The sequence below is a fragment of the Megascapheus bottae genome, chromosome 15 (genome assembly GCF_031878675.1).
Source record: "Megascapheus bottae isolate mThoBot1 chromosome 15, mThoBot2.hap1, whole genome shotgun sequence".
NCBI classification, from domain to species: Eukaryota; Metazoa; Chordata; class Mammalia; order Rodentia; family Geomyidae; genus Megascapheus; species Megascapheus bottae.
Window position 1 is genome coordinate 56,054,228 of NC_143523.1, and position 27,338 is coordinate 56,081,565.

The 27,338-nt window shown below is 42.8% G+C and overlaps 1 protein-coding gene and 1 long non-coding RNA gene across 5 annotated transcripts in view; one reads left to right on the forward strand and one right to left on the reverse strand.

Annotated features, from left to right (window-relative positions):
* The window catches only part of LOC150054397 (uncharacterized), an 85,134-nt gene that overhangs the window by 8,189 nt on the left and 49,607 nt on the right, over nt 1-27,338 (forward strand). The window contains exon 3 of one of the 3 annotated variants that reach the window (XR_016537862.1): nt 1,164-1,339. The exons of the other annotated variants lie outside the window; for them this stretch is intronic. This is a non-coding gene — a long non-coding RNA (uncharacterized LOC150054397). Of the gene's footprint in view, nt 1-1,163; nt 1,340-27,338 lie in introns of those variants that run through there. 3 annotated transcript variants of the gene reach the window in all.
* Frmpd2 (FERM and PDZ domain containing 2) overlaps nt 6,899-27,338 on the reverse strand; it is an 82,221-nt gene continuing 61,781 nt past the window's right edge. For both annotated transcript variants that reach the window (XM_090346754.1, XM_090346753.1), the window contains 8 exons: nt 26,854-26,958; nt 22,028-22,121; nt 21,100-21,185; nt 19,012-19,156; nt 16,657-16,871; nt 14,236-14,334; nt 12,250-12,593; nt 6,899-7,117 (listed from right to left, as the gene is read on the reverse strand). In XM_090346754.1, the coding sequence (XP_090202880.1) occupies nt 7,069-7,117; nt 12,250-12,593; nt 14,236-14,334; nt 16,657-16,871; nt 19,012-19,156; nt 21,100-21,185; nt 22,028-22,121; nt 26,854-26,958 (1,137 nt within the window). In that variant the 3' untranslated portion in view covers nt 6,899-7,068. The remainder of the gene's footprint in view (nt 7,118-12,249; nt 12,594-14,235; nt 14,335-16,656; nt 16,872-19,011; nt 19,157-21,099; nt 21,186-22,027; nt 22,122-26,853; nt 26,959-27,338) is intronic.

Here is a 27,338-nt window from a genome sequence, read left to right on the forward strand (position 1 = left end):
GGACTTAGGGCCTCATTTGTTCATCTAGCTTTTTTGCCCAAAGCTGGCACTCTACCACTTGAGCCACAACTCTACTTATAGCCTATTGCTAGATAATTGGAGATAGTCCTACAGACTTTTCTTCCCAGCAGGCTTTGAACCACAATTTTCAGATCTCAACCCACTGATTAACTAGGATACAAGTCTGACCACAAGTGCCTACCTAAGGTACAGAACATTTCCATATCTACAGATACCTCCTGTTGTCCTTTCATGACCACATTCTCTTTCCCTCCTCTTCTGCCCACTCTTCTCTCTATACCCCTTAATTTCTCATCTGTCTTCCTTTTCTATCATAAGAAAGTTGTGTAAATAGAATCAGACCTTTTGAGATTGGTCTCTTTTTTTTTTTTTCACTCATCATGATTCTCTGGACTTCCACCTGTGTGGTTATATACATCACTAAGCCAATCCTTTCATTATATTGATTAGCACACTTGGTTTAAGCATTCACTAGGTTGAAGTAATTTGCATTGGTTCTGGTTTGGGGCTATTACAAATGAAATCACTAGCCATTCTTTTTTTCATATCTTTTTATTGTAATTAATAGAGGGGTTACAGTTATATTTGCCAAATACTATCAATTCTTGTGTAAAGTTTTCGTGTAAACATAAATTGTAATTTCTTTATCCAATAAGCAATTGAGTCTTACTGTGATTATGTGTTTAGTTTTAGTAGACACAATTGAGCTTTTTCTCAGATTGGGTATACTATTTTATATTCCTATCAGCTATATGTAAGCAATTCACTTTGCTTACCTACATCCTCACCAGCTATTCTAACACTGATGTAGGATCAAGACTTCATTTTTACCATTCCAATGCATCTGTGAAATTATTTGTTGTGACTTTTAGTTTATAATTTCCCAGTGGCCAGAACTAGAGCTGTGGCTCAAATGGTAGAGTGCTATCCTTGAGCACAAAACCTCAGGGAGAACAAAATTAAAAAAAAAAAAAAAACTCAGGGACAACATCTAGGCCATGAGTTAAAGTCTCAGGACCAGCATTTGCCTTTTCATATAAATTTCAGAATACATTTTTCTTTACTCTATCTTTTTTTTTTGATGATATGCCAGGTACATTTTGCTCTACATTTTGCCATGCCGCTACTGCTTTTTGCTCTAGCTATTTTTCAGATAGGATAACATTCCTGGACCAGCCTCAAACAACAATCCTCCTACCTCTGCTTCCTATGCAGCTGAGATTACAGATATATACCTGGCCTACATTTTTCTTTATATAATTAAACTATAGCATGAATATAAAATAAAATTTATAAAATAAATTATAAATTAATGTTTCTGATTACAAAACAATTTTCAGGGATTATGATAGAAATTGCATTAGACTTCTAAATCAGTTGGGGGAGAATTGACATCTATTCTGCTTTGGGTTGATTAGCCTACTTTTTATACTATGATTTAGTTCTGAATATGCATTATGTTTTGACAAGTTCATACCAACTGTATGCTGGTGTATAACAAGAATTTAATGAATATTTATGGCTGGAAAGGAAGGTGAGAGAGCCAAGGAAATCCTTGAAGAGTCTGGACCAGTGTTTCCCAAATCTGGCCACATAGTCATCTGCTGTGCTTGGTAAATGTTCTCTGAGCTTCAGTCCAGCCACTGTCATTCAGAATACCTAAGAGTGAACATAATGTACCTTTATTTTTATCACCTTTTATCATTGATCCTCAAGTGCAGTAGGGTTTGAGAATATTGACCATACAGGCCACAAGCGGAAGCAGTGTACAGGTCAGGCAGGAGCTGAGTGTTTTAGCACTGCATCATGTGTCTGGATGCTTGCCCTGAAACAAAGGGCTAGCCTAAGGAAAATGAGTATTTCTCCATGAGAAATGGCTCATCATGGAAACACAGCCTGCAGGGGAAGGGTGATCATTCCTCATGAGCATAACAACGAAACTAATTTTTTTTAATCTTCTATCCACCCATTTCTTGTTTGGAGAGGAAAGATACAAATAGAATACAGCATAATATACACAGTTCCAAAGTGGCAAATACTGTGTTTTATTCACTCCATTTCATACTTGGTTAATTCCCAAACCCTGAGGCCTACAAAACGCTGTATCTACAAGCTTTGAAAGAATCTATAAAAAGACTGTTCCAGATCCTTCATTAACAACAAAGCAAGCCATGACCTTTGAGCCAAACCTCCTAAACAGGTCCCTTCAGGGATCTTTCACCAATGGGGACTAGATAGTGCCAAGTAGAATGTTGTACCCAGCTGTACCCATCTTGGAAAGGACAAACGATTGTGACAGCAGACCTTGCCCCACTGTGTTTTGGCTTGGTGGAGCAGGTAGTTTCCAAGTCCATTCATGAAGGGAAGCCATTCCCTACCCCCACTCTCCTACACACAAGGCTTTTCTTGACATAAACCCCATAATGAGTCTTGGAGGTGACCGCTCTGATCTCTTAAAAGTCTTGGATGTGGCAGGTGTGATCTTTTAGAAGTTAGCGCTTAAAAACTGGACAGGCGGCTCCTTGGGTATCTTCTCAAGAACACCTACTTCCTGGCTGCAGAACCGGTAGGAATGTTCTCTGGATCAGAATCATCTGAGGGCTCTCCCATCAGAAGGATGCCTGTAGAAAAACCTCGAGATTTTGCCTTTTGTTCACCTAAAACAACAAGCAGCTTTTAGTGGGTGAAATGGATAGACATTTGGCCCTAAGTCAAATGGGTCTGTCCCTTTCTCATATTCTCCCTAGACAGTGGGGGCTGGGGCTTTGGGTTGTTTCTGTTCTTATTTTGTTTTGTTTGATCTTGTGGAAGAGAAATACTCTGTGAGGAAGGAATAGTTCCCATGTCATTGAATGGAAAGAAGTATTATACAGATTCCAAGGGAAAGTACATTCTAGGGGAAATGTAAAACTGTAGCAAAAATTAGAATCTGACAGCTGTCATGTGAATTCACTCCTCCTCACTGTTTGATCTTGGACAAAATAAATAAATGTAAGCAGATTTATAGAACAAAATACGAATACCAAGCAAAATTGATTTGAGGATTTTATTAAATCACATGTAGAATCTTCCTTTGTACTTAATATCTAAAAGGATCAAGTAACTAATTTGGGATAGAGCAAAGTGTTCTTTGTTTCTCTGCGACATCTCCCCACCTCCAGGATAAAGGACTGAATATATACTGTAGACTCTTAATCAGTTTTAGAGCCCCTTAGAAAATGTAAAGAATATACAAGCTACTATTCCAGAAAGAAATATGTATGTCTATGTTGGGAGCCAGAGTGAAATCAAACTGTACCTTGATTTGCATCAGACAATGGCTTTATTGTCTTATTGTTTTCTGGCCTTATTCTGTTTAAATGACCTGAGATTTACCATATGAATGTAACACCTGGAAGTTCCCTGGGTCTCGAGAAGGGAAGAGGCTGGAGTGGAGAATAAACGGGGCAGTCTTTACCTGGACTGCAGACATCCCAGACCCGGTGTGTCTGTCTCTCTTCTATTTCTTCCTAGTCCTTGCCCCCTATTTCAGGAACCCCAATCTGCGAACCCTGGTTTGCTGCCGGCTGGCCCAGCATGTCTAGATCTGGGGGTCCCTGCATGCCATGAAAAACACTTGTGGACCACTCTGTAGAGCCAAGGCTAAGAGCTCATACCTTGAGAATTCAATGCCTAATCCCAAGCTCTGTTGGCAGGGGAGCATGAGGCCTGCTCTCCTTTTGTACATAATAAAAGACAATAGGACTCAACTACATATCAAATTATGGCCATTCACACAGGTACTTCTCGCCTCTCACAAATGTGACTGCCTAGTCTACATGGGGAAAAATACGATTAAATGCATTCAAAAAGTTTAACCACGTCACTGAAGTGATTTCAGTTATATCTCTTATCTTTATGTAAAATAGGTAGCACTTTCGAAGTGCTTACTGCTAACCTTGGCCTAGTGGTTTCACCTAACACAACAGCAACACTTGGGATTTAGCTGGGACACAGCTTGCATCTTAGTTTATAATTCATTTGCTGAAGGTCACTCAGCTAGCGAGTAACACAGCCAGGAGAGGCCCTCCCACCACAGTGTCCTTACTGCTCCTCTGCTCTCTGCCTCCTGGTGTATCTGCACTGAGATCTCTCATAATCCCTGATGGAAGCATCTGGTCCTTAGTGGCTACCCTGTGGGTGCCTAAACGTTGCTCAGCCTTCTTCCTTCAGCACCCCATCCTTGAGGAGCCCTTCCAGAAATAGTACCAATACTTCTGAGCCATACTCCCTGCTTGTTTTACACTTGTGTGAATCCTTAATGAGCCTTTCAACCTTTACAGGGTATCTACTTCTTCACAGATACCCGTGCAGTGCCTTCCAAGCTTCGGGATCCTTCTCTCCATTAACCTGTTTCTTCTATTTTCAGATAAGAGTCTGGCTTTTATCACTGGACTTGAATTTCAAATAGCTACCCTCCTTATCGCTTGCCTGCCACTGAATCTACTTCAAACACTTATGGTGGGGGAACTTCCTTTTAGACAGCCAGGGAAGTGTAGATGAGACAAAACTGAATGAGCGTTCTACCAGAACCTTTATAAATTGATGTCTTGGGAACTCACAGTAGGAAATGGGCTTATAAGAAAGCTTCTTGAATAATGAGTACTTTAAAAAATTTAGGACACAGACATCATAGGTGTTTAACTAAGATGCTGGATTGTTTAGGTATGTAGGGAATTTAACCTAGTCTAGCATGCCAATTTATGTTGCACATACTCCTTCCTCAGCCTTTGAGGGCTCCTCACACTAATAGTTTGAATTTTCTTAAAGGTGGTCTATACAGCCATCACAGCCCAACGAGAAGCAAATCATGAGCCAGGTACCAGGGATTCATGACTAAAATGTGAGCTATGCAAGAGCCTGATCAAGGTTCAGAGCTAGGTGGAACATTGATCAGCATTCAGAGAAGACAGATCCTTCCAAATGTTATCTCCTTAACCAGCTAAAAAGCAAGAAATGAGGATGTGGGTTAATGAGTAGAGAAAAGGCAAAGGGAAGCAGGAGGCCTTTGTTAAAGTCCCAGTACCAGCAAAATAAATAAACAAATACCATCTTATCAGATGATACTAGGACTCACTTGAAGTATAGGTAGCAAGGAGAAAACACACACACACACACACACACACACACACACACACACACACACACACACACCAAAAGCAAACAACAACAAAAAAAGAAAACCAGGAATTTAGCCTGACACTAGTGGCTCACACCTTTAATCCTAGCTACCCAGGAGGCTGAGATCTAAAGACTGAGGTTCTAAGCTAGTGTGGGCAGGAAAGTATATGAGACTCTTATCTCCAAAACTACTCAGAAAAAGCCAGAAATGGTACTGTGGCTCAAATGATAGAGTGCTACCCTTGAGCACAAAGAGACTCAGGGACAGTGCCCAGGCCCTGAGTTCAAGCCCCATGACCTTGACAAGTTGACCCCTAAAACAGTTAACTTGAGTATATCTTTTTGCTGAGCCCTCACTGGAGGCAGCACAGCAGAGCACTGAACATGAGATCCTGGGAGTTGGGAAGCAGGGATTGCATTCTATCATTAACTTACTGCATGGCCCTAGGAAAGCCCCAAATGTGTCCTGTATAAAATGGAGGTGATGGTCACCCTGTGCCAGTAGGATCATCGTATGGGATAAGGACATTGTAAGCATTCAGCAGAAATTGCTGCAGGGAGATTCCCTATCACCAGGACAAACTCTGCGATTCCCACAGACAGAACCCTGAAAACAGAGCCCCATGGGAGGAACTCAGCCTTCTCCCACCCAGTGAGTGTGATCCCCACCTGGGGCGCCAGCGTCCATGTCCATGTCCACAGCATCTCCCAGGTCCTCCCAGTCACTCTCACTCTCATGGGACCTTTCCAGAAGCAAAGACTCTGGCAAGACACCCCAAGAACAGAACTGTGGCAAGGGAATTGTCTCTGAATCTGCCTCCAAACATTCTTCACAAGGCAGCTGGCCTTCAGATGTACAGTTGATGAGCAGGTACTCTTTATCCTCTGAGGTCCGGAAAGGGAGTTCTGATGAATAGCACACATCTCCTTCAGCAGCATCCCAGTCCCATCCAGGACTAGAAAACAGAAATCTGTATGTCCTCCATCCTCACTCACTTTACTTTTGCCTTTCAGAGGGGTCACTATGATCACATCCCATGAAACCTGCCCAGGGTTCAAAGAGCTCCTGTCACAGGTCACTCAGGGAACCAGAAGTGAACAGTTTATAAGGCATGGCACTTGTCCTAGAAGATTCCCAACTTAATAGACCAAGGAGCAACAAGCAAATGTTATAGTGCAAGCAGTAAGTAGAGGCAGCACCGAGTATTATGGGAATGAGGGAGGCTATTTAGCAAGCCCAGGGGCTTGCCAGAGGGCCTAATGTTGCATGATGTTGCATGAAAAGCCAAGAGCTATGACTCAGTCCTAGGACCAACTATTTACAAGGTGAGCAGAGCTGCTCAGGCAGACACCGATGACTTTTTTTCTAACTTCTCTTGTCCTCTAGCATTCTCACTTTAAAAACTAGAATATTGGGAAATTTATATGACTGTTAGGATGCTTAAATAAAACAATACTGACACATGGCTCCTGGCTTGGGGCACATTTCTGGTCAGTGTGAGATGCTGTTCTTATACATATAATGATGATTATTATTTCAGTAAAATGATTAGGTGGGAAGGAGACTGGGAGCCACTCAAGCAGGCAGCCTTCAGAGCCCTTTGTGCAAATACCAGGTCCTTTACTGAGCACTTTTTAAAAAGTTCCTATTTAGAGAGGCAGCCTGCTGGTGTGACATTTATTCGCTGTTTTATAGGAAGGACACAGGAAGCAGGAAAATGGTAAAATGCTCATTATCTGGTGATGCAGATACAATGGTGACAGAATCAGCCTGCCAGGGGCTGTCCCAGGATCACCGCATGTGTCTCAGATTAGAAAGAACAGAAGAGCAGTTGATGCCGATGGCAGGGTATTTTGAACAGCACTGCAGACATGCAGAGAGGGCACTCAGAAAATATCTGTTGCAAGTCTGGTTAGTGAGGATGAGAAGGAATATCTGAAAGGAAACACAGAGATTTAGCTGCTGCTTTTTTTTTTTAACTTACCACATAGGTCCTCATTTCTCAGCCTCTTTCCCCAGACTCAAATCAATTGGTTTTGGTTTTGTTCTGTAATAGTGTTCTTCTCACCCCCTCTCTGTAGTTTATCTTGCTCTTAAAATCAGCTCTGTGATAAATACAAACCCCCAGAGAATATCTATCCCAACCAGAGTTTTGCTTTGAAAGGGGCCTTATTCCTACTGAAAGCTGCAGGTTATATATAAAAATGCGTTTCAGGTAAATATATGCATGCTCACATGTATGAAAAGCATCTGGACTCTGCAAGTACTAAAGAGGAATATTTGCCTTTTCAAGGGGAAAAAATACTGAAAAATTGCCAAGCATTTGACAGGAAAACTGCTTTAAAAACTTAAAATATGGGACTACATTGTACCAAAACTGCATTTTCATACAAATATAGGCAGGGGGCATCTGAGAAGTTTTGTGAGAAGCAGGGCAACTGATAGGCGAGTCCCATCATTGTATTCCATGTACATATGTGAACATGGAACCATGTAACTTGAAGGTATGGGTGAGATGAGAAAGATGGGAGAGAACAATGAAAGGGGTAACATTGAACAACATCCATTGTAATCATAATCTCACTTTTGTACAACTACTTAAGGATAATAATTTTAAAATTAAAAAGAGCAAGAGAAAACTATCTGTGTAAGGTAGCTCATGTCTGTAATACTATCTACTAAGGAGATAGAGAACATTTCTATTCAAAGTCAGATTGGGCAAACAGTTAGTAAGACCCCCATCTCAATGGGTGTGGTGGCATTTGCCAGTCACCCTAGCTACATGGGAGCCATTAGTGGGAGTGTCCTGTCTGAGGCTGTCCTCAGACAAAAATGGTGTCATTTCCCTGAAAAAATGGGAAAAAAATGCTTGCCTAGCAAACACAAAGCCTTAAGTTTGAAACCTAAATACGGGGTTGGGGTAAAGGCAAGTAACTCAACTGCTTCAAGGCCCACCCAGGCCCTGCCTTTCACTCCTAACCGAGTGTAGACATGACAGCCCTCCTCACAGATAGCTTCATTCCTCATTAACCTGTTCTCCTAGCTGGCCTGATGGCTATACTCAAATTATACCTCCAGCCTCCTCATCCTTTTCTGTTCCAGAAACCACCTCCTTCAGGTGTACAGTCAGATTAGGTCATTTCAGATTCATTTCCAGGATCTCTATCTTACTTTTCATTCTTCATTTTTCAATGATCATGCAGGTTTACATAATCATTTTCACAAAATGATAGTTAACTAAATTTACATATATTTTACTTAAATGAATTCCTATTACATGTGCTAGGCAAGACAAAAACAGAAAGCCCAGCTTTCCATTCAATGAGTGTATGTCCTGAAATGAATACCAAGGGCAGAAAAGAACCCTCTACCTTTTCCATCAATCTTTGATTTTAGGAGGAAAGCATCAAAGATCCAAATTTTCCTTTCAGCACGGCCCCAAAACACAAAAACCAGACTTCTCTTGACCTGTGACCAGACATCTCTTGACCTGTGCTGCATCAAAGAAAAAGTGATCTGCTCCCATACCAAGGGAGCACACAACATCACACCTAAGAAATGTTCAAGGCTAATGGGAATGTATGTGAAATTCACCTTATATCTTAACTTTATGCAATGGAATTTTACTGATCCATCTATTACATATATCATCAGTAGAAACTTCTAGGTCAAGTTGAAATCAAGCTATATGACTTAGAAGCTTCCGCTCTTTTTGTTCCAAATTGTGAAGCGAATTTGACTCACAGATGCTAGAAACTAAGAGGCATTTGGTCTGGGACAGCCACCTCAGAACTTCAGATAATTCTGAGGGGGTCTGCAGAGAGTTTCAACCTCAATTCCTAACCCCAATCCTACCATGGACTTGGAAAAATGGCCTTCAGTGACCGCTGGTCATGTGCTATGCTTTTCTTCCTGCAGAGGGCAGTCTTAATATGTACACTGAATGCAAGCCAATGTCCTGTTAGAGGAGTTGTCATGGATTGAGTCTTTCAGAAAGATAGAAAAAGGGTCATGGGTGGGACAGAGAAAATAAGATGAGAGTCAAGCCAGGAATCATAGGAGGGGGAGGTAACATGGGCCATGGGCCATGGAGGTAACAGGAAGTGTACTAGGAGAAGTAGGGCTCTGAACATGGCTGTGTGTGGGTCTGGGCAGTGAACTCAGTGTGTTACCACAGCAACTGGGAATCCCAGGCCAGCTGAACTGCTCTGGACAGGCAGGCAGGATTCTTGTATGACTCTCAGAAGGGCACTCCTCTCCAAGAATGACAGGTTTGGGACACCTGATATTCCCTTGCCAGTAGGGACACTAAGCCAAATCTAATTTTACTTGATAAAACAGAGTATGCTGTTCCTTGCCAAATGAGAAACAGTTGTCAAAAAGAGAGGAGATGGGTGTCAAAAATGGAATTTCAGGCCACTTTAGCAAATAAAATTTCATGAAACCCTCTTTCAACCCAGGCTTCTATTTGAAGTTGGGAATGGTGGCATGGGCATGTCATCCTTGCTTACATCAGAAGTGTATATAGAATCCTTGTCCCACTAGAGCAAAAAAGAAAACAGGAAAGCCAAAACAAGAAAGAGCTAAAGGCTTGGTGCAGGTGGTAGAGCTCCTACTTGGTACCTCCAACTTACAAAGTAAGTGCTCTTCCACTTGACTTCCATCTTCAAATTTTTCTTACAAGTCCTACAAGAGCATGCTAATGGCAATCCCAATCCTTGGATAAATCTGCAGAGGCCATTCCCTTTATCACTGTATCTAGTACATCAATTACTGCCCAGAATGCAATTGTAAGGAACTATAAATACACTTGTGTTCATTATCACTGATGAGTGTGCTCACCCACTCTGTTCTACTTTGCAAACTGATTATTTTTGTTTGGCTGGCACAGCATTTATTGTGGAGTTTTTTGTATCCATCAGGATGATTTCAGGGAATGTAAGCCTGGCTCCTGTGTGTCCCAGCTTGTACAGGTTCTAATTAAATATACTCATTCTGCTTCATACCATGGTGGTCCCCTAGTTTCTGGGGGTGGATTGCTCTAGGACCTATTGAATATCAAAATCCCCAGAAGTTGGAATCCTTTATGTACGTGTCAATTCTAGGTCACTTGTAATATCCATTACAATGGAAATGCTATGCAAATAGTTGTAATTCTGTGTTGTTGAAATAATGACAAGAAATCAAATACCTTCATATTTTTCTATTGTTACTAAGGATTGATTTCAGCACCTAGGCATCCTCCCTTGGCTTTGTCACCCAAGACTGGTATTCTACTAATTCAGCCATAGCTCCACTTCAGCCTTTTTCTACTTAATTGGAGATAAAGAGCCTCAATGACTTTCCTGCCCAGGCTGGCTTTAATCCATGTTCCTCAGATCTTAGCTTCCTGAGTAGCTAGGATTACAGGACTGAGCCACTGACCCCAGCTTTTAATATTCCTGGTGTTTTCCATTTAGAATTGGTTGAGTATACATGAGTATAATCCACAGATACAAAGGCAGGCCATATTTCATGTCACCTGCCAGTCTCTATGAATTTATGCCAGTCACTCCTATGATGTGGTCACCAGCTAAGAGCTATTTGTTTGTTTGTTTGTTTGTCTTTCTGGGAGTTTCAACTCAGGGTCTGTGCTTGCTAGTCAGGCACTTTACCCCTGGAGCCAGTCCCCAAGCCTTTCTTTTTCTTTCATGGTTCTGCCCAGAACCAGCCTCAGATGGCAGTCCACCTACCTACACTTCTGGGGTGACAGGTGCACCCAGCTACTTGGAGCCTCACTAACTTTTGGCCTGGACTGAACTTCAATTGTGATCTTTCCAGTTTCCACCCTCAAGTAAGTAGGATTACAAGTGTGAACCACCACACTTGACCAGATAAGAACTTCTCATTCTCAGCCATTTTATTTAGTGTCACCCACAAATTATTTTTCCTAGTTATTTGCCTGTTTTATTGAGCTAGCAAACCTAGGGGCTAGAACCTACCTAGCATTTTCTCTCTGTGTCTCTGTGTGTGTTTTTCTCTGTGTCTCTGTATGTGTGTCTCTTTGTCTCTCTCCTCTTTCTCTCCTCTCTCTCTCTTTCTCTTCCCTTTTCCCCCTCCCTCACTCTCCCTCCCTCCTTTTCTTACCCTCTTGCTCACTTGCTCCCCACCAAACAAGTCACCAAGTTTCTTGGGTATATGTAATAATACTTATCAAACTCAGTGAAGGGCGTATTTTTCTTGAGAAAGGGACTGAAAACTAGACATACTTAGAGTATTAACTGTTATTAAAATGGTTTGCACATAGTCTTCAAGATGAAGTTATATCTTTGTATGTGTGTGAGTGAGTGTTTCTGTGTGTGTGTGTGTGTGTGTGTGTGAGAGAGAGAGAGAGAGAGAGAGAGAGAGAGAGAGAGAGAGAGAGAGAGAGAGAGAGAGAGGAGAGAGAGAGAGAAAGAGAAAGAGAGAGAGAGCGAGAGCGAGCGCAAGAGAGAGCAAGAGAGCTCAAGGCTATCATGAGCTCAAGGCTGGTGCTCTACCACTTGAGCCACTGCTCTACTTCCGGCTTTTTGGTGGTTCCTTGGACATAAGAATCTCACCGACTTTCCTGCCCAGGAAGATATGAAACCATGATCCTCAGATCTCAGCCCCCTGAGTAGCTAGAATTGTAGGGATGAGCATTGCATATTCTTAAAGGTGATATGATAAAACAGTACATTGACAATCATAAGGAGAATGCATAAGGAGGATGCCATGGCACTACTAGAGGCTGGGAAGAGTGAAGGACAGAGGTTTGTGTGCTGGGAGAGAATCTGAGACTTGACAGCAGTGGCCTCTGGGACACTCAATGTCTGGGTGAGGTCTGTTTCCTAAAATCTCACAAGTGACAGTTGGTACATCTCCAATACTTCTGCTTCTCTTATTTCTGACCTGCACTAACCCCCACCCACAAATGCTGGGAGTTGCACTGGGCACAATAATCTGCCTAAATCATCCATTGCTTCATTGTAACCTTTTGATAGTACTGCATAACCTTTGGATAGTAATGCATGCTATTTACCAGTTATTGCAAACCTCCTGTGTCTTACCTCCCAAGTCTGCTGATATCACACACTGAGTAGCAGTTTTGCCTCATATCCTTTTCCAAAGAGGAAGCCAATGTGAGTGCCTCTGTGTCTTGGTGAAGTTTACATAAATGAGGATGGGACTCTAGAGGATGTCTCCAGGACTTCACCCAATGTCTGTCTCTGTCTGGGTTTCCTTGTGTGTCTCTGGCAGCCTTGCTGAAAGGCTCTGGCCGGAGCCCCAGGCCTTCCACTGCATCTCCAGAGGTGCTGTCCCTCCAGCCACCTTCTTGGTCCAGGAGGGGACCCTTCTCCAAGTCAGTACACTCTGCTCCCGAAAATCCTCGATCTGCTGAGACTTCAGAAGTCTAGTAAAAGAAATGCTAATGACTACTTGCTCCACAATGCAACTGCTTTTTCTACATGTGTGAAAAGGGAACCAGGCAGCTGGAAAGATGGGAGGGGTTAGGCAAATGGGTGGTAACAATGGGAGGGGTAGCACTGGTCAGGATGCACTGTATTCATAGATGTCCTTGGTGAATTGAAACCCCTTTGTACAACTCTTTACCTACTACAGGTAATTTTAAAAAGAAAGGTAAAAAGCAGCCAGGTGCCAGTGGTTCAGGTCTGTAATCTGAGCAACTCAGGAGAATGAGTTCAAAGCCAGCCTACAGAGTATAAGAGACTCTTATCTCCAATTAATTATAAAAACCTGGAAGTAGAACATTAGCTCAAACAATACAATACCAGCCCTGAGTAGAAAGAGCTAAGGGGCAGCACCCAGACCCTGAGTTCAAGCCCTAGTATTGGAACACACACACAGAAAAAAAAATTAAATGAAGAAAAGGAGGAGGAAAGAGAAAGAGGAGGAGAAAGAACAAGAGGAGAAGGAAGAGGAAGGAAAACAAGAAGAGGAAGAGAAGGAATCCCACTTTCTAGTATAAAGATATTTAAAGTTGTCTTTATCTGTTGTCACATATTTCTCTAGCCTCCCTGCATGAGGCTCTTCCTTGGGTCTCTTTCTCTCCTCTCCAGATACAACATGATTTGCTTCATGGCTAGAAGTCCTGTTTGGCCTTAGAGGTTTTGATTTTGATCATCTGTGGCCATGTGCCATCATCACTCAACCTTCATTGCCCTATGGACGTCTCTGGGCTAGCTGATTCTAGCTATAGGCCTGATCTTCAAGCTATTTTATATATCTAACAAACATGTTCTTCTTAAACATATTCTTCTCTAAACAAACATGTTCTTCTTAAAAATCCATTTGAACCAGTTTTCATATCTCCTTGGTTACTTGTTTGAGAGAAACATTTGACATATCTACAGTATAACCTATGCTGTAACTGTATGAGAGCCATAATTTTACCTTTCCCTGACAATCAGGCCAACATTTCATCCCATAATCCACATCTGTGATGTAATAGAGCCTTTGGTGACCTTAGCCCTCCCCTCCTCTGTAACAGAGGAAGCATCTGAGAAGAATACCACAAGCGGCTCCTTGCAGCTTAAACGCAAACACATATACACACACACTGAGATGCACACATACACATTTCATTGGTTCTAGTTCTCTGATCGAAAGTAAGGACCAAAATAAAGAGCTTGAATTCCCCTGGTCCAGTGACTCTTCTTTGCCCTAGCTCTCCTGTGCCTTTTGCAGAAGGATGGGTACCCACTCCGTATTTCATTATTCCTTAGCAGGAAACCTAGGCTAGAAATCCCTTTGTTGTTTTTGTGTCAACTCTCCTTGCTCCCAATTTCCTCCTACTCTATGCTCAGGCTACCAAAGAGCTTTGTTGTGGAAGTTTCATTACCAAAGTCTAAATATACCTACTTTCTCAGGACAACCCCAGTGTTGGGAGAGGCAAAAGCATGGGGAGGAAATGGAGACCAACTGTTTTCCTTGTGGAGTTGAACCCTTCTGAGCAGAGGGCTTCTCAGGTCCTCCAGACAAGAGAACCATGGCTTGATGGAAGCTAAGTGAAGAGCAGAAATACTGTATCTTACCTGCCATCCCTGCTCCATCTCGGGCAACGAGCCTGGAGGGGGCTGGCAGAGGAGAAGTGTGACTTCCGGGGTAGCCCCTCGCAGTAAATGGAGCACTTCCTACAAGAGATCCAGAGCCAACATTAGATCTGGGGCTGGCATCCATAGAGGGAGCACCTCCTCTGTGTGCTTCAGTGTCCCCTCCTCCCCCCAGAGAACTTCAGAGAACATCACTGGTGGGCCTGAGTTCCCATAGGCCATGAGCAGGGTTCTCTCCTGCCTTTCTCCACACTGACCACTGATGATCCAAAAAGCAGTGGCAACAAGTCTTTTCTCTGCTGTATTGCCTTCCTAGCTGTGCCTACACAGCACTCAGAATCTGTGCTAGCCCACTCCTCTCCCTCTCTCCCTCCTCCCCCTCACCAAGTGGCTCTCTGCCACCTGCTTTACTCTGCACCATGCTGAACCTATGCATCCAAGCAACTTTTCTCTGATGCCAGGAGCATCAGCTTGCTTCATAGCTCTTATTTACTATCTATACCAGGATTTCTTAACCTTCTGGCACTACTGATACTTTAGGCTGCATAATTCCAGGGCTCATGCCCTGTGCACTGAAGGATATTTAGCCTCATTTCCAGTTTCTGCTCACCAGATGAGCACATCACCCATCAACTATAATAATAATGTCCCTAAATTGTATGTCCACAAAAGCAGCAGCAGCATCTCTTCTTGAGACCCACTGGTCTAGATGTCCCATAGTCCCACCCCCTCCAGCTTCCCAGGATCTCTGTGGGTTTCACTTGTACTTTGCACATCTCCCAAGGTTCATGTGTAGAAAGGTAAATCCACAGCTGCTGGTCCACAGGGAGCAGCTACTGGATCAGCTCCTGGATGCTATAAAGATGAGGTGGAACCTAGTTGATTCATTGGGGTGCCTTTGAAAGGAAGTACAGAGACTTTTCTCCCTCCTCTCCTCTCCTCTCTTCTCTCCTTTGCTTTCTCTCCCTTTCTCTGCCTCCCTCTCTGTCCTTCTAGCTCCATTCCTGTCTCTTTCCCATTTTCTCTATCTCTGCCTACCTGTCCCCAGAGATGGCTATTTGAAAGCCAAAGCCTGCCATTCATGTCCATGCTGTTCAGGAGACTTCCCCTTTCCCAGCCTCCCCCAGGTCTGCTCTCCATCTCCCAGCATCCTTCCCTGTGCTCCTGGAGCTCATGCCCGTGTGGACAGCATGGGCTTCCCCTTGGGCACTGCTGGAGGAGTACAAGCCGCACTCAGGAGGAGGAGGCCACCATGGGTTTCTCACTTCCTTCTTGTGAAGTTGCTACAGGATGGTTCTGGCCCTCAGATGATGCTACAGCTCAGCCCTCTCTATTTCTGGGGTTGGATAATTCTTCCCATTATCCTTTGGGCTTGAAATGGTTGGGAAGCCGCAGCCTACTGTGACCAGCCCCAGGCTACTACAATCTCCCCTGACTTCCCAATACCCTGCCCACATCTTTATCAAAACCTCAAAGGATTCTATTTTCTGCCAAGTCTCTAATATTTCATTGATTCTGTACTAAAATCCCACTTTTTACTATTTAGTTCAATCTATTTCTGTCCCTTTCCTTCTTTGTGGTAGGGTACCAATACTGGGCCTTGAATTCAGGGGCTGGGTATGGTTCCTTAGCTTTTTTGCTTAGGCTAGTACTCTACTACTTGAATCACAGCTTGACTTCCAGTTTTTGGGTGGTTAATTGGAAATAAGAGTCTCGTGGACTTTTCTGCCTGATCTGACTTCAAACTGTAACCTCAGATCTCAGCCTCCTGAGTAGCTAGGATGAGCCAGTGTTTCCCCACTCACTTTTTTATATTACATGTTTGGTCCTAGCCATGACAGTTACTGTCATGTGTGAATCAAAAGCTTAACATGAGCACCAAAATCAAGAGGAGCTCAGAAGGGACATCTCTAGTCCCTCCAGTCTCACATCTACCTCCCAAATATGCACAAAAGCCAAATGCCATACTCAGTTTCACTAAGGAACCCAATGAGAAGCAAGGCTCTTTGGAAGTGAGACTTTTTTTAATGAGAAAGTTAAATTGGTATAGTATCTCACTTTGTTATCTGATATATTGAATTTATTTGTATTTGGATATTTGAAATTTGATAGGGAAGGGGGGAAAACCAAGACGGGTGGGGGGTGTGGGGGGGGAGGGAAATGGGTACCAAGACATGTGAAAGGGTATCAATGTATGTGAATTAATGCACCTTCTATCTGGCAAATATCATGTAACCCTTTAACTAATTACAATAAAAAAATTAAAAAAAAAGAAAGTTAAATATGGGAAGATTTCGTCTATTGCTTTTCCTGTGGAATCCTGGTCCAAGCCTCAGGTGTAGAATTTAAGGGCTGGGGACATCAGCCTTCACACAGAGCTTACCACCATTGTGGCCCCTGTACCTGGAAAACAAGGCCTTCCGTGGGTCTTCCATTCACTGCCAGGATAATATCACCAGCTGCAATAGCCCCATGCTCCTCGGCAGGCTGCCCCGGAAAGAGCCTCTTGATCCTCACGAGATCCGACTTGAGCTGGCCACAGCTCTCTCTCTCCATGTGCATGAAACTGAACCCCAAACCATTGGTATTCTTTTTCAGTTTGACTTCAAACTTAGGACCTATATTGTGGTATGTTGATTTAAAAAACAGCTTTCAGTAGCTTATAATTAGCCAGCTTCCAAATGCAAATTGTCACAGAGATGAATTATTTCTTCATGGAATCTATAGGTTTCCTGTGCCATGTTATAGATCAGTGATGTCCCAGAGATAAATAACATGAGTTGCAAGTACAAAGTTACAAGGTACTTTTCAAGTAGTGACTTTTTTAAAAAGTAAAGGAAAAGTGGTAAAATAAACATTTTACTTAACCGGATTACTAAGGGATTAAGTCCTGGTAAACTGTTCACAAATTAAAAATGCTCTAAGTCAAAAGTGCACTGGCACAAGTTGCCCACACCTGTAATCCCAGCTACTGAGAAGTCTGAGACCTGGGGGAGATGAAGGCTTAAAACCAGCTGAGGATGAAAAGCCCAAGAGACTTCACTTCTAATGAGTAAAAGCTGAGCTAAAGGCATGATTCAACTGGCAGAGCACTAGCTATGAGCAGGCAAGCCAAGTAAGAATGAGCGGCCATAAGTTCAAGTCCTGTCCTTGCTCAAGAGCAAAAAGTGTGCTAAATTCACCTATCCTACCAGCATCCTAGCTACCGAGCACCTATGGTCTCCTTTGCTGAATGGGAGCTGCTGCCACTGTCTCTGCTCAGGCTCAAAAGATGTCAGCACACATCACTAGCTGAATACAAGATGAAGACTCAGAGTTTATACTAGTCTATATAATGTATGTGGCTTTTGCATCATTGCAAAGTTAAAAATACTGTTCAACCATTCTCTTAGGGATTATCTATACATAATATTTATTTTGATATATAATTTTATGAAATTGTATTAAGAAAATGCTTATCATTGTTCTTCTGAACTAAATCTTCAAATTCTGGAATGTATTTTATCCATTCATATTGCTACATTGCAAATGCTGAGCAACTACACAAGATAAGTGACTACTCTATTGACAATGAAACGATAGGCACCCCACTAAATTAATATGTAGAGATCCCATTTTAAACAGACAACGCATGTTCTTAGTATTGAGTAAAACCTGAATTACCTATGCATTGTATTTTAGAATGCTAAACGTATTTTAGTTTGCTCAACACTAAATTTTGCATCATTAGAACATGAAGACAATGATGGCCAATTCCCTGGGCAATACTTGACTTGCCATTATTTTTTTCTTTTACACAGGACTAGGGAGTAACTGCAGGCTATCAAAGATGAGCACAGTCCTATGTATTTGGGGGGTCTTATGGCCAGAAATGCCACTGGGCCCTGGTCTGCCTTCACCCCTTCACTTGGCAGTCAGTAGCAGAACTTGGGCTTGTAAACTTTCATTGAAGCAAGAATGGAAGGAAGTGGCTGGAACAGGAAGATGGAGGTTTGTGGCATGACTAATTGTCTCATTGCCATACTGGCCTCCATGGCCCAGTTTTAGTTGGCTTTCCAAAGGCCCCCACTGGGGTGGGCCAGGAAACATGAGAGGAAGAAACAGAATGGAGGACAGGGGATACCCCTCTACCTTTCCCATCATTCAACCCTGTGGTCACTTGACATTCACTTTGCTTCATGCCTCCTATAGCAGGACCACAAAATCTCCATGAAGGGACTGAAACAAGGCAGGGAACAAAATCACAAAGGACATGCAAAGAGCCAATCCATCAGAATATATATAATTATGACCTTAGACTGGTCATAAATTTTCTTTTTGAAATGGTGCTAGTATGAGGCTAGAGTCCTATTATACCTTCATCTCCCAATCTATCTAATCAACCTTCAGATGACTTGGTTCCAAATGTATTAGTTGAAATGAAGAGCCAATTATTTCTGAAAACCCATGCCCCTTTTGAGCCAATTTTAGGCCCTAAATACTAGTTCACAAACATTAACATTCAGACAGCTGATGTGACAACTGTAAAAGGCTTGAGTGGCAAGGAGCAGAATTTCGTCTGATAATCGTGTTGGGACAATGCCTTTGTTTTCGAGAAACATATTCTATCATCTTGGCTTATGATCATGAGCAATGCAGCTGACATTTTTTTGAGAACCTAAAGGCAACAACCTTCCTGCCTTTTGCCTTTGACTTGACAATTCAAAAGCAGCACGCAATGCTATGACAATAGTAACACTCAATTCTGTCTCCTCTCACCATCTGTCACTGAGACACAGCTCGCAGGTCTGCCAGGCAGGGCTGTTTCCAGGGAAACTGCTGCATGTTCATCACCCATCCTCTTATTAGCAGAACATTGCTGTGCAACTGTGGGGGCTCTTCTTTCTAAGACCAATTTGGCAACCTAGAAGGATGGTGGACAAACCAATTTATATTTCATATGTCAACCACTCCATTCACTCAGAAAATTGTTTCTTAATTTTATGATGTTCCCTGTAAGGTGTGCCATTTGAATCTCAAATCAAGTTTTCAATGTGGCCTCTGTAGGATCCAGACCTAGATATTCAATGCTCTTAGAATTAACACATGCCCCTCTGTGTCAACACATTCACTGGCAACCCCTATTCATTTCCCTCTTCCTCTTCAGTCCAAAATATCTGTCCATATGCATTTGCTCCCTAGGACATGGAGCCACCCACCTGTTAACTTGATAGGGGCCATATTTGGAGTAGTCCAGCTCTCTACCTTCCACTCTCCCCAAATACCCTTGGTTGTAATCCTGTGAGTTTCCCCTATTAGAAACAACTCCAGTGCTCTGTACATTCCCTGTCCAACACCTATGCTCAGCTGCATAGCAGCAAGCTCCTGCTAGCTAGGCTTGTTGAATCTTGTGTTCATTTCTGTTGGTCTAACCCCATCAGGACTGTGGGTAGGTTAGTTTAAGATGCAAATTGGGCATGGAATATTGTTGGTTAAAAGTTTCCACTATATCTCATGACTCAGTGTCATATGATGGCATTCGGACCTCAGGCTCTCGCCCTCTTTCTGGTTTGTTTTCCCGACCTTCCTCCCTAGAACCCTGTCTGTCCTTGTTACCACAGTGAGTCAAGAACCAGTGGTTGACATTACCAAAAAGAAAAACAATAAGCCTCCTTCTGCTGAGTGCATGGTGGCTCACATCTGTAATCCTAGCTACTCAGGAGGCCAAGATCAGAGAATCAAAGAATCAAGGTTTGAAGCCGACCTGAGCAGGGAAGTCCAGTTGACCAGCAAAAGGCTGGAAGTAGAGGTGGGACACAAGTGGTACAGTGCCAGCTTTGAGAGAATAAAACTAAGGGATAGTGGCCCAGGCCCTGAGTTTAAGCCCCATTAGCAGCACAAGAAAAGAAAAAGAAAATGTGATAAGCTATCCTTCAGAGAACTTTACCCTGCTTTCATTCATCTGCTGCACTTGTTCACCACAGTCCCATCGTGTCAGTGCCTGTGGGCCATCATGCCCATATGCCAGCCAAGTACCCTTTCTACTCATTTCATTAGTAATAAACAACAAAGCATGCTACTGCATTAGCATGTTCTCAAGAGATGCCAGCCAAGTTCATCAGGACAAAAGAAGACTTGCTTTGGGACACGAAGTGTGAAAATACGAAAACTCTGCCAGGGAGTTTGCTGGAAGTGTCCTCAGCATCCTGGCTGACTCCTAGTGGCTCTTAAGTTACTAAAAGAGGATCATGTTAGTTTTATGGCTTAGGACACTGGGGCCATTCAGAACTCCTACCCTGAGGCAAAGAAGAAAACCCAGAATGATCACATCAAGACAGGCTCACTGCTGCATGGAGTAAAACTCATAATGGACATCTCTAGATCTTGACATCCTTAATTTCTGCCTCCTGGTACCCTCTGGTGGATGTAAACACAGGGTGTTGGGTTTTGGCATATATTGGAAGGTGGAGATCATTGTAGATGACAGTCAGGAGGAGAGAGGAACCGACAGCAAATTGATGAGCTGGTCAGCAGGGTTGTAGCAGGCCTAGAGGGCACAGCCAGAGCCAGAATGAAGAAGCCGCTGCCTTCCATCAGCTCCATTCTGCTGTCCTGATTCCTAAATCTGGGCAAGTAACCATAAGCTTTTCAACACTGTTTATAGAGCATGAAAGTTTCTGCTGCTACCTTTTGTTTCACATCCCTGTTTTTTTTTTTAAAAAAATATGGTATAAGAGGAAGAAGACAAAGAAAACAATAGGAAGAGAAAAATAGTATTAAGTTTCCTGTCTATCTCACACTCAAGGGCAACTACAGCTTCTGGTGTTGTCTGAACAAGCTCTGAAAGAAAGGAAAGAGTCCTCTCACCTGCCCAGGACCCTTGAGATATTGCACAGCCTGCCTATGAGTGAGGCCACAGAGACTGACTCCATCCACCTGCAGGAGCCGGTCACCTGGAAAAGAGAAAGATGACATCATGTCCCAGGCTCTGGAATATCAGGATGGGCCCTTTGGCAATGTCTCAGGCCCAGTACTCTATGAAGCCTATGATAGGAAAGGAAGCCAAGCTGCTAGGTATGCCTGGGCTCAGCAGGAGGCCTGCCTAGGTCTGATCACCTGTGCCCCTCTTCCAAGGCATATGAGAGATCCAAGATATAAAAGCTTTTCTATTATTGGCTCACAGGATGGCTCAGCCAGCTGTGTTCGACCTTATCTTTCCTCCTGTTTTCCTGTGAAACTATTTGTGTAAGTATTTTCAAGTTGCTCAGGGCTAATATTTTTAGCCCCCAGATTTTTTTTAGTTTCTAAAAAGGTCAGTAATTGATGTTGGGGTATACTGAAATACAAGGGAATGTGGGAGTAAGATTCCAGATGCATTTTTCTTTTCTTTTTTTTGACTTATTACAGCCATTTTAGAAAAGAATAAAAAGTCCATCCTTCAGAGTGGTGAGCTATAATACAGGGTAACAAGAAAGCTCATATCTAAACAAATAACACAGACCCTATACAAAAGTGGGATCACCAGTGCCAGCTCTATCTCCCTGTTCAGTTTCCCAAGAAAGCCAGAAAGAAGTTTCTTTTAAATCTCTTCTGTCCTCTTCTTCCCAATTTGCTGCCATGAATTTAGAGCTCTTCTGACCAATCACGTGGTTAGGGCAAGTGAAATCCCCTCCTTCCAAAATGGGGAAATAGGGCTCTGGAGAAGCAATGGCTTGTGGGAAGCAAAAGTGGGTACCATATGAGGCTATCTATCTATCAGAAGCAGGGAGAGCTCCCAACAGCCTTCATCCTTCACCCTGTAGGATCTGTCCTTCTTTGGCAGCTGGTCCTCCAGGAATGATGGACTTCACATAAATTCCTCCATGTAGCACACTTGTGTTAATGCCACCCTGTAAAACACAAGGGAAAATTTACCACCCATCTGTCCCTGTTGAGAAAGGGAGCCCCTCCAGTCTACCATCCCTACCACATCTCATCTCTGCTTGACACTGTCTTCTGTATCCACCTGTGTGGACTCCCTTTTCCACTCAGCAATAAGGTTAGTTCCTTCAGAGAGTGTGGGAATGGAAAGTGAGTCTCAGCCCCAGTCTATCATTGTAGGCACTCCATAACTAGTCATATAACACTCAGAGTCTGTAGGAGGTAGCAGCTGACGTAAGTGGATTTGCCTGTGTTGGTGAATACAAAAAATAGAATTAAACTATATAGTATTCTATAAGTTATCAGAGGATCACCTAGATCTTATCCCTCAGATGAGATCAAGATCTAACTTGCTTTTTTCTTTTAATTTATGCATACATTTAGGCAAGTTTTTCAATTGAGGAAATTATATCATTTTCATGCATTTTTTTCTGCCTCTACATCCCAGTCTCACTGTAAGCAACACAGTGATAACTGGTAATATCTGGGAATCTATCCATACCCATCTATCTACATCTATTTGCCTCTGTCTATCTTTACCTTTCTCCATGGGCCTATAATAATCATATAGAATTGATTAAAAGCAAATCTGACTAGGCTTCAAGATGACTATCCAAAGCCAGATATGAAAATGCACACCTGTAACTCCAGGTTCTCAGGAAGAAGAGGCAGGTAGATCACAAGTTTGAGCCCAGCTTGGGGCAAAAATTTCTCTCTCTCCCTCAAAATACAAGGAAAACCTGGGGCATGGCTCAAGTACTAACACACACACACACACACACAAAAGCCCTGACTTTAATCCCTAATACTAAGATTAAAAAAAATAGGACATACAAGCCAGATAGCTGAATAACCTTGCAAATGGTTGGTGCCATTTGGAGCTTAAATTGCCCCCGTGTGTTCAAAGTGTGGTTCCCAGCTTGGGGCTATTTGAAGGTGGTGAGACTCTTATGAGGCGGGGCCTAGTGGTAGGTCTTTAGATCATTATCCTCCTGTGAACTGTGAGACCCTCTCTTCCCCTTTTCTGGAAAATAGCATGTAAACAGCTTTGATCCCATCAAGATTTGCCACAATAGACCCAAACGTATCATGCATCAAAACTTCTCAAATAAGGCGTCATGATAACCTTCTTTGTTTACAAGCTGAGTATTTCAGATATTTCTCACAGTGATGAAAAGCTGACTAACATAAATCATAAGAGCCTTATGGACTTTTATTCAGTCAATTCAAGATACCTCTGAAACTAGACTCTGAGTAATGCAACACTTCAGTGTGACCACCATTAAAAAAAAAAAAAAGGTGACAGCCAGGTGTGGTGGCTCATGCTCGTAATTCTAGCTATTCAGGAGGCTGAGATTTGAGGATCACAGTTCAAAGTCAGATCAGGCACTAAAGAACCTGAGACTCTTATCTCCAAATAATCACTAGAAAACTGGAAATGGGGCTGTGGCTCTAGGCATAGGGTGGTAGCCTTGAGCTGAAGAGCTCAGGGACAGCGCCCAGGCGCAGAGTGCAAGCCCCATCCATGACCCACAAAAAAAGAAAAAAAAAGGAAGGAAAGAAGGAAGGAAAGAAGGAAGGAAGGAAGGAAGGAAGGAAGGAAGGAAGGAAGGAAGGAAGGAAGGAAGGAAGGAAGGAAGGGTGACTGAATCAGCTGCAGGTGTGCAGCAATCTTGCCTTCCTTGCTGGACTTCAAGCATTTTTCCCACTGCCTGTCCAATGCCTTCTGCTCTTGTTTAAAAGACTTACTGACCTTGTAAATGAGAAATGTGTTTCTCTCTTTCTAGTCAAACAATAAGCTTACCTTCATTTCAGACCACGATTTGGTGACTATGGTTTCTTTTTTCCTTTTCTGTGTCATTGGGTATGAACTCAGGGCCTAGCACTATGCTACTTGAGCCCCTTTGCCTGGTTGAATAAAGTCTTATGTGTGTACCCAGCCAACCCAGATTGCAGTCTGTCTATTGATGTAGCTGGGATGGCAGCTATACACTACCACATCCAGCTATTGATTGAAATGGCCTCAATCCACAGTCCCCCAATCAACCTCAGCCTTCCAAGTAGCTAAGAGGCACCAGTACCCAGCTATTGGTGGCCTTTGTTTCTTAGTAACAACTATAAACACTCATGTGTTACACCAAATAGGGGTTCATAGGCATAGTTTGCTATATCTTGCTTCCTTGCTCTATATCCACTTCATTGAAATCTTCCATGTGCAGCGCTGATTCATTTGATTTGGATTTTGGTTCCTTATACTGGAACTAGAGCTGTAACTCAGGGCTTGGGTGCTGTCTCACTCAAGGCTGACCCTCTACCACTTGAAACACAGCTCCATTTCTGGGGGGTTATTTTTGCTAGTTAATTAAAGAATCTCATGGACTTTCCTGTGTGGGCTGGCTTGAAACTTCTATCCTCCGATTTCAGCCTCCTGAGTAGACAGGATTTCAGGCACCCACCACCCAGTGCATAACTCTTTAGTTCAAATGGCACCAGTCTGAGGTTTATGGAATACTTGTGCCACAGTACAGGCAGATTCTCCTCAACTGGTATGTAATCATATTTTTCTGTGTGTTTAACATTGTAAGCAACACGGCATCACACATCTTCAGCCTTGATTAATGGGATTCTTACTTTTGTTTCTATGAGTCCAAGGCTATGGGCATTGTCATTCTAACAGATGTCACCTGATTGCATCCCAGTGTGACTGTGCATATAATTACTCACATTTCCCCAGCTTCGTGTGCTGTAGAATTTTTCTGCATCCATATTTGGCCAAGCTGATAGTTAAAGTTTTATTTTAATTTTTATTCCTATTGTTCTTTACCAATCTGAGTGTCTTTTACTTATTTGATGATCATTCACATTTGAATGAGATGTTTCAGTAATTATTTTTGAAATTACTTTTCTCCAAAGAATCAAAGTTTTAGACCAGCCAAAAATATCATTGATCTCTTCTTATCATATGCATATATAGATACATTATATGTGAATAATCTAAAATTTAGCAAGTTTTTCAGATGAGAAATAGCTACGGAGTTACTCCAAGCCAAGAATAAATTGTCCATTATTATAGCTAGCCTGTTTACTCCCTGAGTACTCATAAGCCTTATTTCTCTTTCTCATTTTCTTGTTTATTTATTTATTTATTTATGTACTCATTTGTTGGTGGTCATAGGGCTTGAACTCTGGGCCTGGCACTGTCCCTGAGGTTTTTTCACTTTACCCCTTGAGCTACAGTGCCACTTCCAGGTTTCTGGTGGTTAACTGGAGATAAGAATCTCATGGATTTTCATGCCCAGGCTGGCTTTGATCCACAATCCTCACCTTTCATCCTTCTGAGTACAGGCGTGAGCCGCTGGCACCCAGCTCTTTCTTTCTTTTTCATTGTAATTCCAGTGCTGAGGCTTGAACTCAGAGCCTCTCACTCTCCACTTGACTTTATTATCTAGAGCTAGTATTCTACCACTTGAGCTAGACCTTCAGTTTCTGATTTTTGCTGATTAATTGGAGATAAGAGTCTCTTGGAATTTTCTGCCTACACTAGCTTCATACTTCTATCATCAGTCTCAACCTCCAAAGTAGCTGGGACCATAAGTATGAGCCACTGGCACCCAGCTTTATGAGCCTTATTTCTTGATGTTTAAAGTCATCAGCTAAGTTTGTTGAATGCTAATGACCCAGCAATCCAGGGATCCTTGCTGTAAGCTCATGACATTATCACATATAAAAGCAAATAATTAGCCAGATGCCAGTGGCTTATACGGGTTATCATAGCTACTCTGAAGACTGAGGTCATGGCTTGAAACCAGCCTGGGAAGAAAAACTAATGAGATTCTCATATCGAATTAACCACCAGAAATGCCAGAGGTGGAGCTGTGATTCAAGTGGTAGAGTGATAGCCTTGAGAAAAAAGGCTCAGGGACAGCACCCAAGCCCTGAGTTCAAGCCCCAGAACTAGCAAAAAAAAAAGAAAGAAAGAAAAATCACATGCACTCATACCCCAGTTCCCCTGTCTCTTGGGTTTGTTTGGGTAGTTCTATTGACCTTCACATTTCCTTTCCTATTGGGAGATTCTTTTCTCTTTCCCAACCACTGAACTCCACAGTGTGATCCCTGAAATCCCAATCCCTTCCAGTGTCTCAAGAGAATGTTTTTCCCCCAGTGATCAGTAAATTGTTCAGTGCTTCCCAATCTCTGCCCTCATTCTCCATCCCAGGGACTCTCCCTCCCCAGGAGTCTGCTAGGTAGAACTCAGAAGCTAAATGCAGGGTGCCAGTGTAGGCAGAGATCTTATAGGAAGGTGGAGCACAAAGTTCCACCATGATCTTGTTTGGGATGACAGCAGAGGAGAGTATCCACTCACCTTTGGCAGGTGTTCCTGGAAGCCTCACTTTGCCATTCTTTTCTTACTATGCAATAAAATTTGAGTTAGGTCAACTCACAACTCCAACCACAGAACACTCCTCACCCTGTAGCATTTCCTCAGCCCCTATCCTGGACTCAGCCTCCCTTTGCCCTCCCTCTCCCAGTTTGTCCTTGAATTTCTGTTCCCCACAGAGAGTAACCCTGTAGCTTTCTTGATTCAGCCTCTTTCCAAGTGTCTCCAGTACAAAAGCATGTGGTCAGAGTGGAATGCCCACCAAGACAGACATCTTTAATTGTTTTCCAACCAAGCAACACCAATCATCCAACAATGCTTACAGTCACGCTGAAGCCAAGGGTTCCATCCTCTTTAACCAGCTCCACAAAGTAGACTTCACCAGCTTTGGTATCTGGAGGTGATGGAGGACGAGAAGAACTAACATCCTGCCCAGATAAATACAGAAGAGGAAGCATGATGTTTCTCTAAGCTCTCTATTTCTACAGGAGTCCCACTGCTTAGGTTCCAACCCCAATTCTATGAATCCCCCAAAACTGGCATTATTTTTTTTCCTCCCCATGCCTCAGGTATCTCACCTCTGAAATGGGATGATAATAGTAACTCACTCCCATGAGTCTTCCATGAGATCAGATGGACTACATGCTCAGGACGGTGAGACACATAGGTAAACACTTAGACATCTGCTATTCTAATTCTTTGCTGTGCATATGCATCCAAATCTTTTATACAATATGCTGTCCAATGATCACTGGCCACTTCAGAAAGCATGACAGAAGGGCCCTAGTGATGCCTGTCTGAACTCCTA